General features: G+C 45.2%; 2 protein-coding genes across 2 annotated transcripts; one reads left to right on the top strand and one right to left on the bottom strand.

Moving 5' to 3' along the window:
* Positions 1-1264: 1264 nt before the first annotated feature.
* Positions 1265-11355, top strand: LOC117964042 (hyaluronidase-2-like). The gene is made up of 5 exons (XM_034906264.2): positions 1265-1545; positions 6503-7064; positions 7611-8021; positions 8611-8700; positions 8900-11355. Exons 1-5 carry the CDS (start codon positions 1526-1528, stop codon positions 9296-9298), a joined length of 1482 nt encoding a protein of 493 aa, XP_034762155.2. The 5' UTR covers positions 1265-1525; the 3' UTR covers positions 9299-11355.
* A 1481-nt stretch (positions 11356-12836) lies between these two features.
* LOC117964010 (hyaluronidase-1-like) lies at positions 12837-19490 on the bottom strand. The gene is made up of 4 exons (XM_059000507.1): positions 19353-19490; positions 16464-17445; positions 15885-15974; positions 12837-13346 (listed from the first exon to the last, which is right to left on the bottom strand). The coding sequence occupies exons 2-4, from the start codon at positions 17370-17372 to the stop codon at positions 12837-12839; spliced, it is 1509 nt and encodes a 502-aa protein (XP_058856490.1). The 5' UTR covers positions 17373-17445; positions 19353-19490.
* Between the last annotated feature and the right edge of the window lie 851 nt (positions 19491-20341).

Raw genomic sequence — 20341 nt, 5'->3', positions numbered from 1 at the left:
ACAGCCGTCTCTGAGGCTTTTAATAGATTGTTTTATGCACACAGAAGTGTTTGTGTTTTCGTGCTCCGTACTTGACAGAAGAAGTGACCAATATCTGCAAATAACTCTCGCTCACAGAGGGGGCTGTAACACCGATCACCGTATAGGGTATTGCAACCTCTTATAAAATCAGAATCACTAGTGAAATGTTAAATACAGTTTGAGCAGAAAGCGCTGCACTGCTGTGTGCGTGCATGGGTGGCGGATGAGGTCGTCTGGAGTGAAGTGTCTCAGTGTGTTTTCCGTCCTGTCACTCCCACAGCAGATGGCTGATTGTGTCATCAGAGGGCAGTGTCCTGATGAATGGAGCAGGGCTGCGGTGGGACAAGGAGGGGGAGGGGGGGTTGCCAGGAACCGCTACGAAGCGACAATGCCATCCCGGCACTCCACTTGAACCACCAGCTGGACGTCATGCCTGCTTCACAGCAGCTGAGCCTCCCTGGAGCATGTAGAGTCCAGTGTGCGCTATGCACAATGACTGGGGTGACTGGGGCGAATGCCAGCTGTACAGCGACAGTCGTCACCCTTTGGAGGCCGTGGATAACCCTTATTGAGAACTTGGCTGATCAGATCCATCTCATTTTAGAAATATTACAATCAAAAACGTTCATTTTGGGGAAATTTAAAAAAAAATGTATTGTAAAAAATGGATAACCCACAAACATTTCCGGTCATAGGGATTAGGTTATTTAAAGAAAATGAAATCGGGGGTTATCAGTTTTTTCCCAGGACGCCCCAGAATAACTTATTTACACACATTTTATCTTTTACTGAATTGAAACTGGAAAGCTTTAAGGTGCCATAGCCAAGCATGGTTGAGAGAGTCACCACAGTGTCAGCCTGTGTCAGCTAAGTGATGAGGGAAGAGGAGAGAGAGAGAGAGAGAGAGAGAGAGAGAGAGAGAGAGAGAGGGGCAGAGGCACTGCTGGGTTAGCATACGGTGTATTCCTGGACAAGGGAGGGGGCCTGCAGGAGAGCAGCTGTTCCCCTCAAACATGGAGCGAACCACTTCAGCCAAAGGGGGATTACCAGGTACAGACTTACCCCTCACTAGTTCTTTACAAGGCTCAAGTCGTCTGTTCCGGTTTACTGGCAGTGCTTCTCTTGCACACACACAGTCAGTGGCCGCACACACAGACAAGCCCAGTAACAAGTGTGTGTGGGATTGTAGCGGACAGAGATTAGGAATGTCAGGGTGGGGTGGGAGGGGTATAGGGGAAGAAAGGATTGCTAAGTACCTGGCTCACTGTGACAAGAACTCAGGAGAGTCTTCTGTTCCCGAGGAAGGGACGGGAGTACAGGGGGACAAAGGATTGCTAAGTACCTGACTCACTGTGACAAGAACTCAGGAGAGGCTTCTGTTCCGAGGAAGGGACGGGAGTACAGGGGGACAAAGGATTGCTAAGTACCTGACTCGCTGTGACAAGAACTCAGAAGAGGCTTCTGTTCCGAGGAGGGTTTTTTCTTTCAAGAAGAGCACACAGGGATGGCTTCTACTGGCTGCCGGTAAGTTACCTGCTTGGTTTATTGCTTGTTTTAGTTTTTTAATTGGGGTTGACACACACACCTGTAGGAGTCTCTGGCAAGACCAGGCTGCAGGGAGAAAGGGTGTATAGTGACGGTAGGAAGGCAGTGGGAGATGAATGGTAATGTACAGGCAAGACCAGGCTTGCAAGTGTCCATAGTACAGGGAATAGAGTAGACATAACCAGTGGAACATACGTTATATTATCTTCTTTCTTTCTTTTTCTTTCTTTCTTTAAATTTACAAATAAACCAGTCATCTGGATTGACTTGCATATTTATTAATTCTCCTAGACATCAGTTAAATAAATACAAAATGTAGCTTGCAGCAACTGCAAAGATTTCAATAAAATACAATAAAAACAGTACAGCTCTGCTATCTTTTGCTTTTGAACGTGTGACTTTCAAGTATATTGATTAATTATGAATATGATAGATAAGGCAAGTATATTGATTAATTATGAATATGATAGATAAGGTAAGTATATTGATTGATTATTAATATGATAGATAAGGTAAGTATATTGATTAATTATGAATATGATAGATAAGGTAAGTATATTGATTAATTATGAATATGATAGATAAGGTAAGTATATTGATTAATTATTAATATGATAGATAAGGTAAGTATATTGATTAATTATGAATGTGACAGATAAGGTAAAGCCTCAAGGTCTCAATACCTTCATTTCAACACTGACAACACTGGGAACATTCATCAGCCTCACTGTGCAGTCCCTTAGTAGTTTGACCTGCGATTGAGTGAATATGAAAGGTAGTTATGAAGAGATGTTAACTTCAGGAAACTCATGGAATCCTAGCGCTCACAGAATTCCGATGGGTTTTCTTTCTGATTATAACGCACCCCCTCTTTTAGTTGTTTCGTTCCTGTCTCTGAGAGACGGGGTCTGTCCCAACTTCAAGGTTTAGAGGCTTTCAATTGTGTTTTTCTTCACTCACTGATGGATGAATTCATATTTAATGCTTTTCAGCACAACCCTGAGACTCTTCAGTGCTCCGGGGTATAAATAAAACATCAGGGCCCTGCCACAGCTCACTTCACAGTCCAGCAACTTTTATTCCTTAAGCCAGTCTTTCACTGCCGAGCTTTAGGAACAAGCAGCCCTGCCTGACAACACATAAAGAGGAGGGAGCCTATCACCTACTCACTGAACAAGAAGAGTGGTGCGCCCCTTTAACAGCTTTAATTAGTAGCACACACGTGTAATTCTGCAGACGGAAGGATAATGATATACAGCATCTATATATACATGTGTGTGTGTGTGTGTGTGTGTACAGCTATGGGCAAAGGTTATGCGTCAGCCTAATTTTGCTTGATGTTAAATCAAATATCTAAATTACGTTCATATAGTTTTTCTTTTAATTCTAGGTGATGCAAAACCTTTGTCCTATGTGTGCATTTGTTTCTTCATATCATTATTCCTCATTTTAGAGTCAATACAACGTATCTGTGTAGAGAATTGTACCCATTGCATTTTTTTTTTTTTTTTTATATACACATATACAAAATGTTCTTGTATTTCATCTTTGTCTGGCTTGTAAAACTTCAATAAAGAGGAGGGGTCCACTAGTGGCTGTCGTTGCAGGGTGCTTTGTAAGATAATCAGTCTTGACCTTCACCTTTAATATGCTGTACCTGCGCAGGGGGTAGTTCATCCAAAAGCTTCAACACTCAATCAGAACATGTATAAAAGCACTGATGTTATATTACAATTAATCACACGGCAACATTTTACAGTAAGTAAAGTTAGAGTTATGGTTAGGGGTGGGGTTATGGTTATGGTTATGGTTAGGGGTGGGGTTATGGTTATGGTTATGGTTATGGTTATGGTTATGGTTAGGGGTGGGGTTACGGTTAGGTGTATGGTTAGGGCTATGGTTATGGTTAGGGTTATATCTTTGCAAAAGACATTTCATTTGGGAGCGTATCAGCAGTCTTATGAAGCTAATTCTTATTCATTCCAGGACTGTAATTGCTGTTTTCTCCTTTCACAGTTGCAGTTAGTCTGAATCCCCATGGGAGTCAGACACCATCCCTCTTACTTACTTACTAACTGCTCTTGGCCTTATATGCTGCACAGTTTCTGAGAACAGCTGCTCCTACTAACAAGATTCCACAGTCAAATTCCATAGTTCCAGCTACCTGTGGATACTTAACACAGTAACAGCTGTTGCAAAATGTACACAGAACAGTGCCTTTTTTTGCTTCCATGTTTTAACACTGGGGTGGAGACAGCAAGCTTATTGGTTCAGCCCCTTCCCAATGCAGTCGAGCATTGCTGGATGCTAGATTGAGTTGAAGATCTTGCAAGTGAAAAGAAAACCAGCACTGAGCAGCTTTGAAATTCATCTGCTAAGAAGATAAATCCGTGCAGCTCGCAGTAGCATTACTTTATATTGCTTCGTATGTCTACACAGCCTGAGCAGACAGGCATGATTAATTATGCCTATTGTGAAAGATCTAGGGCCCCAATTAAGGGATCTAAAAAACCCACAGAAAGATCAGTGCCAGTAAAGTACTGTTTAATTGCTATGTAATCACTTACATTGTATTTACAGTGCACTTAGCACTGGTGCCTAAGAATCTTAGGATAATCCACTACAACTGATAAACAGGATTAATTATTGCAAAAAAAAAAAAAATCATACTTAAACGTAATGGCGTTTGTATTCCCAAAGTGTTTTAGATATTTCAATATGTAAAATGTTTTAACACAATTGCAAACAGTATACTCTTATCATTTCCCGGTTTAACCTTCGTCTGACTTTGTTGCTGAATAAACACATCTCTAAAAGTGCAGTACAGCAAAGAAAACTATTTGTGCAGACATGCTACAGCACAGGTAAGATGTGTGTTTAGGAAAGCGATGCACAGTGAAACCTGTCTAATCCGGCATCGACGGGACCAGCAAATTGTGCCGGATTACACAGTGTGCTGGATTACAGAGCTGCTGTAAAACATAATACTGTACCCAAAAGAATTGGTACCAACGACACACTATTTGAACACTTTGAAACTCCATTGCAGAACAGACAGTAGCAGTGCTGTCCAGGTATGCCCAGTAATTCAAGGACTGGATTACTTTCCTTTGACTTTTTATCACGCGACATATTTCATTATACATTTAGAAAGAAAAAACACAAGACTCTGCCTGGACTCGAGACCCCAGAATGATGCAGAATTTACAGAATGCTGGTTTGTAGAGAGGCTGATTGATGTACTATGTACTATATATATGTATATATAGCACAGTAGGATAAGCACTGGTCTCTATTAAGGGAGCACCCAGCACTGCAGGTGTGCCCAGCAGTTGAAGGGTTACGTCCTGTCACGCTCCAGGAGACGAGGTCATCACTTGTGAGCAGGGAATGCATGTGGAGGACGGTCGCTATGGAAACCTTTCTAATGTTAAACCTGGCGGCCTTGAGGACGGGGCTCAAGTTACACAGGCGGCGCGAGCTTCTGGGGAGAGGAGTGGGTGCTGAGAGCAGGGGGGTCAAATGAGGCTGCTACTCACTGTCCCGTGACTGCATCGTCACGCCTTAATAATATCTGCAGCCCGCCAGGCATCCACTTCTTTGCAGTTTCACTTCAAACAGAACGGACTTGACTTTCACTTCTATTTTTTTTTTTCTATATATAAAATTTCACTCATTTGGATGAGCTGACCTTGGCATCTCTATATCTGTGTAGAACAGGGAAACACTTACATCAAGGGCCTCTTATTGCTGTGTATTTCCATAGCAGTTCCTGAGTAAACACGTGTGTACTTACACATCATTACAATGTTATTCTGCATCGTGGCAATGTCCTTCATGTGTACGTCTTTCTGCACGGTGTATGTAAGTACACAGTCGAATCAGTAAAGGATTAGAGTTATATCGCGCACAGATATTCTCTTTCGGTGAACTTGCAGAGAGAAGCAGCAGCTGTTCGCTCTTCAGTCTGTGCAAAGCGTATCACTCAGCTGTGACAGATTCAGCAGCTCCCCATGTTGGGATGAAGAAACAAGCCCGATTCCTGACCATCTCGTCTCTAATGAAACACTGTGCTGTCTGTCAGATAGGCAGCCCTCCAGCAGTACGTTCTCCATCACGCCGGGCTCAGTTCAATTCGCTGTTTAGACTGGGAAAAATCCAAATTGATGCAATAATAAAGATTTCGATCACAATTTGATTAACATCCTCGGTGATGTTGCACCTCAACTGTACAAGCTGTGAGTGACACTCACTGTGAGAGGGAGCTGTACAAGCTGTGAGTGACACTCTCACTGTGAGAGGGAGCTGTACAAGCTGTGAGTCTTAGCAGACGCTCTTGTCTTGTTTGTGGATTACTACTGTCTTTGGGGTTGCTGTTTAATTATGGCTATACTTACAGCAGCTTTAAAAAAAAAAGAAAAACTAAACAAACAAACCGCAAGTCTGATACAGATAACAGATTTTGTAGATATTTGCTTACTATTGTCAACGTTTTAGTTGTTTGGTACCATTGGAATAGTGGCTATCCCAGATACTGTCATTAGCAGCACCGTAATTCAGAACTACGTATTTATTTATTTTATCTAACCAGGAAAATCCCATTGAGATTAAAAACTATTTTCAAGGGAGACCTGGTCAAAAAGGTGGCATATAATTAAAAAAAAAAAAAACACGCAGAAGTGAACACAACCGATACAAACAAGTTAATCAAATTACAAGAAACAATTTAGGAGCACCGGCCAAAACAAAAACCTGTCTCACTACTAGATGTCCATTTTTTGTTTGAACTCCTTTAAAGGTATTGAGACGGTAAGTTTCAGTTCTTCCTGAGGTTTATTCCAAGACTGTGGAGCTAGAAAACGGAAAGCCTTTTAGACACTGCCTTAAACACACTATAGATTAAGAAGGGGCTCTAACCCTATCTGTTTCCTTTTAGGACCATTGGCAGCGATGAGGAGCCGCAGCTGACCGCTCACTTTATCCCGCGGAGTGCGTTGGGCTGTCGTTCAGCCCTGTGCCTCGCCCTTATCCTGCAGCTCTCTCAGTCCCAGCCTGCGAAGCGTGCCGTGCCTCCGCTGGTGCCAGACGAGCCCTTCCTGGTGTTCTGGAACGCCCCGACGCAGCAGTGCCAGTCCCGGCACAAAGCCCCGCTGTCTCTGGAGAGCTTTAATATCCTCTCCAACCCAGAGCAGGCCTTCACCGGGCAGCGCGTGGCCATCTACTACTACGACCAGCTGGGCTTGTACCCTTACTACAACAACCGGAGCCAGCCGGTGAACGGAGGGAGCCCACAGAACAACAGCCTTCGTGATCACTGTGACAAGATGGTGGCCGACGTGGAGCGCACCCTGCCACGGCCGCACTTCTCCGGGCTGGCCGTGGTGGACTGGGAGGAGTGGCGCCCCCAGTGGGTCAGAAACTGGGGCAGCAAAGACATTTACCAACACAAATCACGGGAGCTGGTGAGGGGGCTGCACCCTGACTGGCCAGCATACAAGGTAATGCAAAGACTGCACTGATGAAGTTTGACCCTATAATCTACACTCATGTGCTTTTTAATTTACGCATGCGTAATAAAATGGCGTACACATAGACGAACATTTTTACGCAGTGCCCCCTTGATATTTCTGCATTTGATAATCTGTTAATTTGGTTAGTTCGCTGTTGACAGTAAATTGTGTAAGTCTTATATTTTTGCCCTTCACTAATTCTCTGTTCTCAATAGTTCATGTTTTTTTATGTGATAGAGAGATAAAGACTGCACTGTGTTCTATAAATATAGACAGTGTCTTATTGCTCAGTGTGTAAAGCTGTGGGCGTTTCCAAAGACCTTTCCGCTTGTGGGGAAAAGTTGGAAATATATGTTCAGATTTAGTTTGTATTCTAAATGTGGTTCCTTTCTGGCAAGTGACAGCTACTGTACCCATTTAACCAATATCAACTACCAGAATTATACCTAAACCACATAATACTCACATATTATTAACCCCAAAAGTTCCTAGTAATAATACCTGTTAAATGTCAGTGAATTGTGCTGTGCGCAGGTGGAGCAGCAGGCGAGCTGGGAGTTCAACGCAGCGGCCCAGCGCTTCTTCACTGAGACCCTCCGCCTGGGCAGGATGCTGCGACCCCAGGGTTGGTGGGGCTTCTATCTCTTCCCAGACTGCTACAACCACGAGTACAAGAAGGGCTTCCACAACTACACAGGACAGTGCCCCCCGCTGGAGGTGCAGCGCAATAACGAGCTGGCCTGGCTCTTCGCGGAGAGTAAGGCCCTGTACCCCTCGGTCTACCTGCCCGAGGTGCTCCAGTCCTCCCCTCAGGGCCGGCTCTACACCAGGGCTCGCCTGCGGGAGGCACTCAGGGTGGCAGACCTGCCCGACTCCGACTCCTCGCTTCCCGTCTTCGCCTACACCCGCCCCTTCTACGCCTACTCTCTGACTCCGCTCACAGAGGTGTGTGTACACACATGCAGTTTATTCAGCAGCTCGGTGGAAGGGGGGGTATTTCGGTGCCTTTGAAATTTGTTTTTTAATAGTAGAAGAAAATAATTAAAGTTTAAAAAAATCTTGAATTAAAAATAAGGTTAACAAATACAGTATGCACAGTCTATATCAGGGGTGTCCAATCACGGCCCTGGAGGGCTGCTCCACTCCAGGTTTAACAGGTAGAATGAGATAATGAACTACTTCAGGGTCCGGACACAGGTTTAATCGGTTCAATTAAACAATTTAGAACGGCTGGAACAAAGACCAGGAGTAAAAAGAGCCAACTTTGGCCACCCCTGGTCTGTAGTATAGCGAAGCTATCAAACCATATATAAAAAAAAGTGTCTTGTCTGCCGTGCAGTGGCTAACAGCAGTACTGCAGTCTGAAACTAAGCCTAGATCTTTAGATCAGGTAGTGAATACAGACGTTCTAGATCTTAGACTGCACTAAAGTGATGTGACAGTGAGAACTTCCCCAGGTGAAGGTGAATCGTCTAACCCCTTCTGAGGCTTGTCCTACATGCACAGTCTTGACTTGGCGTTGTCTGTGTTTCAGACAGACCTGGTTTCCAGTATCGGAGAGAGCGCTGCACTGGGAGCCAGTGGGGTTGTCCTCTGGGGTGGCATCGACTACTCACGGAACCGGGTAAGAAGAGCAGTAGCTTTTAGCATTTCAAATTTAACACTGTACAGTATGAAAAGTATACAATTAGACATACAGGTGCCATGTTTAAGTTCTGGTCTGTTTACAAAATGGCAATAGAAAAGCTGTGATACAAACCGCTAGCTTGTTTTCTACAGCCTGGCCCCTCTCTCAGACCTCACTGAGCTGCTTCCCTCCGCAGAGCAACTGCCTGATGCTGAACAGGTACCTGGAGCGCACGCTGGGGCCCTACATTGTGAACGTCACCACGGCGACCAGGCTGTGCAGCCGGCTGCGGTGCGGCGGGAGGGGACGCTGCGTCCGGAGAGACCCCGCCTCTGACGTGCACCTGCACCTGGACAGCGAGAGCTTCGGGATCGAGGTGCGGCCGGGGGAGGGTCCCGAGGACAGGAGGGTCAGCGTGAGGGGACAGCTCACCAGGCCGGCCTGGGCGCGCATGAGGGAGCAGTTCTGCTGCCAGTGCTACCAGGGCTGGAGCGGAGAGGGCTGCGAGCAGCAGGACAGTCTGGGGATGAGGCCTCAGCAAGGCCGCTTCCTCTTTACTGCGCTCCTGTGTACGGCGCTGAGCTGGCAGCTCTGAGGAGCACCAGGAAGATCGGCCAGAGATCCTAGAGATTCTAAAGACGTCTCAATGTGTGTGTGTGTTCTCAGAGGTAACGGATCCACACACGGAGCGCTGTCACATGTGGCATCTCATGTCAGTTCAGGAGCCTCCGCAGTGCTAACAGGGGAAGAACACCCACATGTGTAACATACGGATGCGGATCTAGTGCATGTCTACGATTTGATTACCTATTGGTGATCTGCACACCTGCACTACACTACCTGATGGGCACAGTCAATCATGCTATTACTCCTGGATAGCCCACCAGAGCTTGTGACACCTTACCTGTGCCCTGCCGATTCATCCAGTCCTGCTGAGATCCAGTGCTGCTGAGATCCAGTGCTGCTGAGATCCAGTGCTGCTGAGATCCAGTTTCTAAGCCTCGGGGTCGGGGTCAGGGTCGGGGTTTTGGGGGGGGGGGGGTTCTTGCGGTCGTTGATTTGAAACCCAGGCTCTGCCGACTCTTAACTCTCTTTCTCTAAATGCTACACCACACTGCCACGCTCATAAACCTCAAGCCTGGCTCAACTGGGGGCTCGTATAGTATAGCTTTATACAGTAGGACTGCTTTCATCTACCCCAAACCTTATGCCTTCAATCTTGCTGGTCACCCTAGAGAGTGCTGACTACCACTGTGAAAGAAGATATACTGCACTGTTACAGATCACTACAGCTCTGTTGAATTGCTGCCTTTTCACAACGTGACCTGCTACAGGCAATTCTAATACCAGGTGGTAAAGCTGCTCTTTTGTATTGTATTTATTGACCCTTATAAACGTTTACCATAGCAAAAGCATAGCAAAGTGTACTGAAGCACAAAGAGCAGGCAAGTAGGTAAAGAGGTATGGTAAAGCATATTAATAAACATGGCAAACCAGGGTGTACTATGGGAAACGCACAGCATAACTGTGGGAAAAGCTTGGGGGCGAGATTAAAAAAATGCTGTGTAAAAATACAGAGGTAAACTTTTATAAGGGAGAGGCCACCAGCAGACCTGAGATCGTTTTTTCCTCTGGAAGTCTGTCCTTGTGGTTTTTGTGCGCCTTCACTTGTTACTTACAGTCATTTTTAAATGGAATATTTTCACTTTCAGGAGGGTTGACCACTTGTCTGTGCAGACCAGTTTCTTCATCCTTTGACTTTCTAGCATATTCATTCTACGATCCAATGAAAAAGAACAAAGGATTTGCCAGAGACCTTTTTTTTTTTAAATTAAAGGATGAAAACTTCTCAACGGAGCAAATTTACATTTATTAAATACTTTGAAATATTATTACAGCAAAATAAGAAAGAAATGAGATAATATAAGATCTAGCTGAAAATGTTTTGTTTTTCTGAGCCAATATATTCAGTCTCACTGGCTGTCATCGCTTTGAAAGCTACGAGAGACGTCAAGAGAAATAATCATTTTTATTTGAAAGAAAGTCTTTTATAAGGGAGTTCACCTTCAGACAATGCTCCCATTGTTATCACTTGTTATCAAAATAAGAGAAATATAGGAATGACTTTTTTGTCCGAGTGAAGTACCGCATGTGGTGATGTCATCAGAGGTAGATGTGTTTGTGTTGTGCTTTTGTAAACACAGGTGATGTTGAAACCAATCACCATGCAGGAATGTTGATAAAATGTATATATAACATGTCATGATAAACTAGGTATCCATACCCAACATGGACTTGCCTGCCATTTAACCTGTTTTCTGGTACCAAAGATTTCGCCTGAGACACACGCGTATTTCAGAAGTCTAGCTGTGATTTCTGAATGGGTAACTCTGATAAAGCTTCAATATACAGTACTACAGGTTTACACAGCAAACACTGCCTCCCAGTTCTCTCACCAGAAGGCAACACTGGCTCCACGCCTCTCAGGTTGATCCACTTTGCCACACTGCCTCCCAGTGCCCTGAGCTTTAACCACTAAGCCAGCCTTTAACTATCTCGCGTGCGTAGAGGTGTTTTTTTTTTTTTTTGTTTTTTTTTACTTTTTAACGTCTAATTTTGAAAATATGTGAATAAATGTTTTTTTTGTTGCTATGTCTGTGAGTTTGCCTTGTTCTGTATGCTTAATACAAGCAGCTTCAGGTCATCACAGGTCAATTTATTCTTTCTGAAAATGCATGGTGAGCTGGGGAGCAGCAAGAGCTGGGAAATGGAAGAAAATCTGACTGGTTCCTACTGGATACACGACAAGTATGTAAAACAGGCGTGTCTGTTTACTGCACTTCCATTCACTGAGGAGGGAGACACAAGGGCTGGACTTTATTTTACTGCACTGGAATGGGATTTCCTTTGTTGAGCCAGTTCAGCCAACTTCCTTGAATGAATTAGGCAATCATTGAATAACGGTCGTGTGTGGACTTTCACATGGCATGTGTGCAGCCCACGCTGCCCTACAGCCTATTGACAGTGTTATGGCGGGCGTCTCTCATCTGTTGCCCAAGCCCTGTAAGTTAAAGACTGAAGCTTGTTGCTTATAGACCTGAAATTGTGGAGATAGTTGGTGATACCAGACTGAAGAGGGTGTATTAAAAATACAGCTACAGGAACTTCTGACAAATCTCAGTGTTATTGCTGGCAAGCAATACTGATAGAATTATAGTCACCATACAGTGTTGACCAATAGTAATTAAAAACAATGTAGTAAAACTAGAGAATGAAAGCGAGATTCAGACCAAATACTTTAAGGAAACAATAAGGCACTCAGAGAAATATTTAATTAGCTCATTTTTTTTTTTTTTAAGTAGAACCAAACAACTAAGTAATATAGTTAGCATAGTTAGTAATATAGTTATCATAACTGATATAGGTCTCTTGAGCATGATCAACTTGTTTCTCAGCTTGGTAACATCAATGTAGATTGCTCTCATAAATGAACCCAGAAAAATAGGGGTTAACTTAGGACTGAAAGTAATGCTTTGAAAATATTCCTCTAAGTGCTGTAGTGTTTCCTTCACATACTGTATTTATGATTCTTGAACAGCATTTGTTCTAAAGCAAAGAGCTACAGCGTGTGCCATTCATTTGGTTCTGAAGCACCTCTATCAAAGCACTCTTAAAGCTAATGCAAAAGAATGCATAGTATGATGATGATGATGATGATGAAGTAGCTGGAGCTTCATTCCCGTGCCAGACTCCAAGCTCCCTTCATTTCTACACTTCAGCACCAAGTTACAATCAATCTTGTGAAACCCACCACAGCAGCAGAACCACATGTGTTTTAGAGAGCCTTCATCTGCCTTCAGAGGGTCAGACAGTGGGCTCTACCACTTTACTGCAGCAGCTCTTTGAGCAGGATAACGCACATGGGAGAGAAGAGGTCTTCAGTATGCATGCTCATTCTCATGGTGGGTCACTCCATTCTGCTGTACCACGGATCAAGCCAAATATCTTACCTCCCCCTGAGTGTACCGGGACCCTCCTGTGAAAGAGAGGCTGCGTCTCAGCGGGGCTGGCTCAGAAAACTTCAAATAAATAAATACATCAATAAATAAAGAATGAAAAGAAAATAGACACGGTTAATTAACTGAAGAGGTTTCCCGGAGCCAGTGCGTGGCGATGACAGTCAGGGAGGTGATCAGCACAGCAGGCATCTTAATGCTGTCTGGAGAGTTGCTGGCAGGGGTGGGTTTTGCCTTTACCCCTGTGCCGACCCCTCTGTTGACCTCTGTTTTGACCCCTGTATTGACCCCTGTTTTGACCACCACCCCGTCGTCAGCTGGCGGCCCCTCTTCCATCCCCTGAAACCACTGGCACTTGAATCTCTCTCTCCATGCCTCCAGGTCTCCGGGCTGCAGCTGGCCCTGGGCGGACACCCCCCCTCCTCCTCTGCTCATGTTGGTGTCGGGCAGCAGCTGGTAGCTGGCGGGGGGCAGGTGCAGGTAGACAGGCTTTGCAAGGTCTTTCCGCACACAGCGCCCCCTGCTGCCACACAGAGCCTCTCCACAGAGCCGCGCTGCTGTCGTCACGTTCACCACGTACGGGCCCAGCGTCCGCCTGACGAAGTCCGCCAGGTCCCAGCATCCTCTCTGCAATCAGAGACAGGGGCAAAGGTCAGGGTGCCGGAGCCTCCCCACTTGCAAACACACTGTGCCAACCCGCTAGAACAGGGGTCTCCAGCCCTGGTCCTAGAGAGCTACTGTGGCTGCTGGTTTTCCTTTCAACCAATCTCTCAGTTACTTAATTGAACCAATTATTGGCTTAATTAGTCAAGATTAACAGGTGTTCCAGATCTTTAGCCACTGATGATGTAAAGACACCTATAAAACCTGCTGGATAGGGGCTCTCCAAGACCAGGGTTGGAGACCCCTGCGTTCGAACATGTCGTTGGTGTTGATTTTGGAAATAAATGGCAGTTTAATCGAATACAGAAGTGTGCTGAGTCATTAACCATTAGAAATGAGGGCTTACCAGAAGTTTAAGGGTACAGTATTTTGTTAACAGTTCATATTTGCTTATTGTTTATAACATCCTTTGTAACAGATGTGGTTAATTTATATTTTATAACAGATTTTATAAACAGTATAGGCTTTAGCATAACAATGTTATACAATATTTAACTTAGACATTGTTTTCTCCCAGCAATGTGTCTGCATTACAGTGACTGATCCATGCATTTTAATTCCACTCGTTGTTCCATGCTGTTACATGCTGTTCCTTGATGTTCCATGCTGTTCCTTGATGTTCCATGCTGTTCCTTGCTGTTACACGCTGTTCCTTGCTGTTCATTGCTGTCCTTGCTGTTACATTCTGTTCCTTGCTGCTCCTTGCTGTTGCATTGCTGCTCCTTGCTGTTGCATGCTGTTCCATGCTGTTCCATGCTGTTCCTTGCTGTTGCATGCTGTTCCATGCTGTTACATGCTGTTCATTACTGTCCTTGCTATTACATGCTGTTCCTTGCTGTTCCTTGCTGTTGCATGCTGTTCCATGCTGTTCCTTGATGTTCCATGCTGTTCCTTGCTGTTACACGCTGTTCCTTGCTGTTCATTGCTGTCCTTGCTGTTACATTCTGTTCCTTGCTGCTCCTTGCTGTTGCATTGCTGCTCCTTGCTGTTGCATGCTGTTCCATGCTGTTACATGCTGTTGCATGCTGTTCCATGCTGTTACATGCTGTTCATTGCTGCTCCTTGCTGTTGCATGCTGTTCCATGCTGTTCCTTGCTGTTGCATGCTGTTCCATGCTGTTCCTTGATGTTCCATGCTGTTCCTTGCTGTTACTTGCTGTTCATTACTGTCCTTGCTATTACATGCTGTTCCTTGCTGTTACATGCTGTTCCTTGCTGTTGCATGCTGTTCCTTGATGTTCCATGCTGTTCCTTGATGTTCCATGCTGTTCCTTGCTGTTCATTGCTGTCCTTGCTGTTCCTTGCTGTTCCTTGCTGTTACATGCTGTTCCTTGCTGTTGCATGCTGTTCCTTGATGTTCCATGCTGTTCCTTGATGTTCCATGCTGTTCATTGCTGTCCTTGCTGTTCCTTGCTGTTACATGCTGTTCCTTGCTGTTGCATGCTGTTCCTTGCTGTTCCTTGCTGTTGCATGCTGTTCCTTGCTGTTACATGCTGTTCCTTGCTGTTGCATGCTGTTCCTTGCTGTTCCTTGCTGTGTCATGCTGTTTCTTGCTGCTCCTTGCTGTTGCATGCTGTTCCATGCTGTTCCTTGCTGTTGCATGCTGTTCCTTGCTGTTGCATGCTGTTCCTTGCTGTTACATGCTGTTCATTACTGTCCTTGCTGTTACATTCTGTTCCTTGCTGCTCCTTGCTGTTGCATGCTGTTCCCTGCTGTTCCTTGCTGTGTCATGCTGTTCCTTGCTGTTCCTTGCTGTGTCATGCTGTTCCTTGCTGTTCCTTGCTGTGTCATGCTGTTTCTTGCTGTTCCTTGCTGTTCCTTGCTGTTGCATGCTGGTCCTTGCTGCTCCATGCTGTTCCATGCTGTTCCTTGCTGTTACATGCTGTTCCTTGCCCTGGGTAAAGGTGCTCTCTACAGGATATACTGTTTTGTAGTCTTGGTTTTGTAATGGTGTCATGTTGGCTTAAGCCTAAGATTTACCTTGGTAACTGAACTGATGGAAAGAAACTGAATCAAATACCCATCATGACCCTGCCGCTGTACCTGCATGACACATCCACTAGATGGCGCTCCAGAGCAGCAGTCCTCTCAGTACTGGCTGCTTGTGCATAACTGTGCTTTACCCAAACTGAACGGCCTTGTATTGCACATGAAAGTGCATTAAACTCCAGGCCCTTTATTTCATTTTTAACGATTCACTGACAAACAAATACTGATTTATGTCAAGAAAATACATGACACCCTCAGTGAATAATAGTTTTAGTTCATAAGGGGCTGTCCATTGAATGATTTTTAAACACCAGTACATTTACAGGGAATTTGATATTAATACAAAATAAAATAAAACAACAGCATCAGTCTACCTACCTAGTGAAACGTCCTCTTCACTTCCTCCCAGCATGTGAACAAGATCTCTGTTTGCCTTGAATCTCAAATCCCTGCACTGCGTTACTTGCAAACACATTTTATATGAATTCATTAGTAAATCCCTTAGATCACACACCTGGTTTTTGGTCGGGAAGAACTTTTCCCAAATCACGATTCCGGCTGCTCCCATAGCCGCGCTCTCCCCAACGGAGTACACAAGGTCTGCCTGTGTCGGAATACACACGGACAATTACTGTGCGATGCAAACCCTTCCACAGCATAGGCGCAATCGAACTTAGATGTGTTACATACCATGCATTATTCAACCAAGTAATGCCAGTCTTACATTTGTGCAACTACACAACACTGCTCACCAAATGAAAACAGTGGTACAGATCTGACCAGCAGTGCAGCACAGGTATGTAACACACAGGAGACACAGCGATTGGAAATGGAGCACTTCAATATACAGGCCCAAATATCCTTAAAAAAAGTTTATTTTTATAGTTTATAGTTGCACAATAATTCTTCTCCTGCTTGTACTGTACACCACTGCAACATAACTATCTGGTAATGCAATGTTTGCCAGTTTTTTAACCATGCTTTCACTATGCTACACTTTTCTATACTATTATCATGGTAATCTTTTAGATGGGCTATAACATAAATACGGGTTTCCCACAGACCCTAGATTCCAGCTCTGCCCCCTGCATACCTGTGACAGGAAGGAGTTGGTGGCGGTGTAGACGCTCCTGACAAACGGGAAGACGGGCAGGTCGTGTGCGCCCCCGGCCAGCGCCCCCACGCGCAGGGCCTCCCTGATCTGATTGGAGGTGTAGAGCCGTGTCCCCTCCGTGCCGCTCAGCGCCTTGTCCAGCTGCAGGGAGGGGTAGAGCGCCGAGCTCTTCTTCCAGAGCCACAGCAGCTCGTCGTTCAGGGCCATCTCTGTGGCGGGGCAACAGCTGGTGTGGCTGGGGGAGTTGTGGCAGTCGGGGTACGGGTGGAACCCCCAGAGCCCGTCGGGTCTGAGCGTGCGGGCGTTCTGCAGGGTCTCGAGCAGAACTGCCTGGGCGGCCGCCTCGAAATCCACCTGGGCCCACTGGTCCAGCTCGGCCCGGGACCAGTCTGGGAAGAACTGCTGCAGGAGGCCACGCGACTGCTCCTGGTAGATCTCCTTCTTGGCCCGGTTGCGGCTCCACTGGGGCCACCACTCCTCCCATCTGATGACGCCCAGCCCACGGTACTCCAGCGCGGGGATGGCTGAGAGGATGTCGGCCTCTGACTTGAGGAGGTGCATCTCCAGGTTTGTCTGCTGGGGCAGCCCCCCGGCCACGGCCCTGTTCTGGGAGTCAAAGTAGGGGTAGAGCCCCAGGCTGTCCTCGTAGAACATGGTGACCCCTCCTCCCTTCAGGGCCCCCTCCGTGTCGGTGACCATACCGAAGGAGCTGGGGTCTGGCCGCTCCTGGCAAAGGGCATCGGGGACGCCCCACAGCACCAGGAAGGGTTGCTCAGGAAGCAGAGGGGCTCGGGCTGGCTGGAGAGTCCCTGACTCAGGTGATAGGAGTGTGAGGCACAGCAACACCGCCCTGTGTAGCCCTGGCCTCTCAGAGACAACAATCGTCATAGAGACTGGGGGGGGGGGGGCTTCTGTGTAATCCTTAAAGAAAGGTCAAAGGTCTTGTGACATTGCCGTAGCCCTGTTGATAAAATAATTGGATTTTAAGAACCTGAATATGTTATGCACACCCTCTGAGTTCTGAAGTAATTCAGTTTGAATTCAGCCCTGTAAATTCATATGGATTTAATTACCTGTATTCATTCCATGTTCCTTTGTAACAAATTTTGTTGATCACATGTACTGTATAAGGCATGAATTCATGCATGAATGAACAGTTCTCACAATCCCCTGGTGGGCAAGTAAGAGGGTACGAATTAGTGAAGAATAAACAGTGAATTCACTAGGAACAGATGGAGGGGAAAAGTGAACCTTAAATCATGATGAATTAACAGGGCTGAATTCAAAATGAATGACTTCAGAACTCAGAGGAAGTGCAGAAGATATTCAAGTGTTATTCCTGTGGGATTTCATTCTGAATTTGCAGCCATTATTTTTAAGTGTTACCAAATGCAGTATTTCCTAACTGTGTGTTCCATTTTAAATTCAGAACTGCCATTTCTTTTTCATCCTGTTCTATGTTCTACACACTGACGTGATCACAGAATTATTAAAAGGGCACAGGCTGTTTGGCAATCAGCTAAATGAATGGTTTGTTCTTTGCTGACTGACAGAGAATGGTACATGGTGTCTGCTGGTTCGTTCTCCAGCTACCCACAGGGACGGAGGTGAAGCTACAGGAGAGAGCAGCAGCTTTACAAAGGTAATTCATTGTTTGTTTAATTAACCCTCTCCACACAGACTCTCAATCCCTTTTCTTCGGTACAATCCTCATCATTGTCTGTGCTCTTCAGGTCAAGAGAAGCACCAACAGGAAGAGGAGAACCGAAATACAAAGCGCACACAGACAGACACACAGACAGACAGGCACACAGACAGGCACACAGGCAGGCACAGAGACACGCAGGCAGGCACAGAGACACACACAGACAGGCACACAGACAAGCACAGAGACACACAGACAGATAACACACAGTGTCTCATTGCACTCACAGACAGACACACAGACAGATAACACACAGTGTCTCATTGCCTGCCATCAAAACACATCCATTTTGTGATCTTCATCAAAGCTGTTCAGGAAGAGTGCAGCATAGGGAGCATTGTCTCACACCAGTATAGAAAGCATTGTCTTACACCAGTATAGAAAGCATTGTCTTACACCAGTATAGAAAGCATTGTCTTACACCAGTATAGAAAGCATTGTCTTACACCAGTATAGAAAGCATTGTCTTACACCAGTATAGAAAGCATTGTCTTACACCAGTATAGGCTGAATCACACTGATGTATCTCATTCTATATTTGTTGCTTCTTTTTTATTCCAGCGATTCCTGCAGTCGACCCGTATCCTCCTTCCTCGTGAAGCTTACCCAGGGGTTAATAAGGGTTCTGCAGCGATTACTGAATCACAAAACCAAATCTGGACTTGAATATAAACCCTCTAGCATTCTCCTCCTGCACGCTTCTACAAATTGGAAAGCAAGGATTTAAACTGAATCCTATTCTAGTGCTTACCGGTTTGACCGTTATTGTCGCAGTTTGGCCTTTTTTTTTTCAATGTAACTTTTAATCGGTTTTCATAAATACAAAATAAAATCTCGAAGAATGAAGTGAAAGAGCACATGCTATGATTAATTTCCTAAACAGCAGATTAATGCACGTAGCGTTGACGTTTTCGTAATGCCTATCAGCCTTTGTAATTAGGCCATGTCACAATTTGTAATAACCGCAGGTTAGTTATAACAAAATGTGTCCGTGCAACCCAGCAAAATGCCACTGGGATATTATGGTATGTAACGTCATTTAAAAATGAGTCTCTTTGCAAAGATAAGCAAATCATCTAAGACAGACAGACAGACCGACAGACAGACACACTGACAGAGAGACACGCCCAGCAGTCATCGGGGGTGCAGTCAGCAGTTCTCACCTCTGGTTTGGATGAATCAGGGGCTCCAGACCCTTCTTGTGCTTTCCAGGCTGCAGTCCATATACTCATATCTCATACAGAACTGATGAGAACTTGGGAGAAGATGTGCGGAGTAAAGCTCCTACACCCTTGGGGCTGTAAAATGTAATCTGTAATCTGCCTCTGTGAGCTGGGTCAGCAGGGACCATGGCAATCACATGGCCAGCTGGGATTAAGATGGTTATTTTGTAATCCCCCCAGCACCAGGTTTCCATGCGAGCACCTTGAGGTGTAGCAGAAATAAGCCTGTTCCCTGTACCGCTCATGACATGATGAGCCATACCAGAAAAGAACAGACATTTTCAACAGAGATCTCCAAAACAGCTGGGGACCACGGGGAGCTGTTCACAAAACCCATCCGTTCAGATAAAACATATTTTTACTGTTAAATTCTTAATTAATGACATTCCCGATCAAGAAATAAAGACAATGCAATCCTTCTGTCTTTAAAATGCACAATGTACATGTATATATTGTAGGCTACTATAGATGCAATTTTGAAGTATAATGTACATATCCTTATATATACTGTATATATATTTTTTTTCAAATAGGTTTCATCAATTATTCAGGCAGTGTCTGAAATGTTTTTTCTACATTTTCCTCTCCGCAGATTAGCAGATGATAAACTTGCCCAGGCTGACCTTTGACAGCTTGGCAGTTGGCGCATGCAAGGGGTGCTGGAGAAGGCCGCTGTGGTTAAGTACGTGTCTGTCCTTATAAAAGTACATTTGCACTGTAATTGTGCAGTTTTTACCATGCATTTCCCATAGTTAACCGTGGTTTTCCATGCTTTTTTTCCATGCTTCACTCTGGGCTTTACCGTGTTTTCATTGTGCTTTATTACACTTTCCTATGCTTGTACTATGGGATACTTGTGTAAGGGTGTGAATGTGACAGTGTGCTGGGGAGACAGGTGGGTGAGGATGCACAGCCTTGATTACTGGGAC

Source organism: Acipenser ruthenus, chromosome 25 (assembly GCF_902713425.1).
Source record: "Acipenser ruthenus chromosome 25, fAciRut3.2 maternal haplotype, whole genome shotgun sequence".
NCBI lineage: Eukaryota > Metazoa > Chordata > Actinopteri > Acipenseriformes > Acipenseridae > Acipenser > Acipenser ruthenus.
This window is presented reverse-complemented; position numbering and strand designations above follow the sequence as displayed.

Excerpts from the sequence above, each read along its gene's own strand:
- LOC117964010 (XM_059000507.1), bottom strand. The coding sequence starts at position 17,372 with ATGACGATTGTTGTCTCTGAGAGGCCAGGGCTACACAGGGCGGTGTTG. Across the intron at positions 15,975-16,463 it reads CCAACTCCTTCCTGTCACAG|GCAGACCTTGTGTACTCCGT; the intron begins GTATGCAGGGGG and ends ATTCCGACACAG. Across the intron at positions 13,347-15,884 it reads TCTTCCCGACCAAAAACCAG|AGAGGATGCTGGGACCTGGC; the intron begins GTGTGTGATCTA and ends CTCTGATTGCAG.
- LOC117964042 (XM_034906264.2), top strand. The coding sequence starts at position 1,526 with ATGGCTTCTACTGGCTGCCG. Across the intron at positions 8,022-8,610 it reads CTCTGACTCCGCTCACAGAG|ACAGACCTGGTTTCCAGTAT; the intron begins GTGTGTGTACAC and ends TCTGTGTTTCAG. Across the intron at positions 8,701-8,899 it reads TCGACTACTCACGGAACCGG|AGCAACTGCCTGATGCTGAA; the intron begins GTAAGAAGAGCA and ends TTCCCTCCGCAG.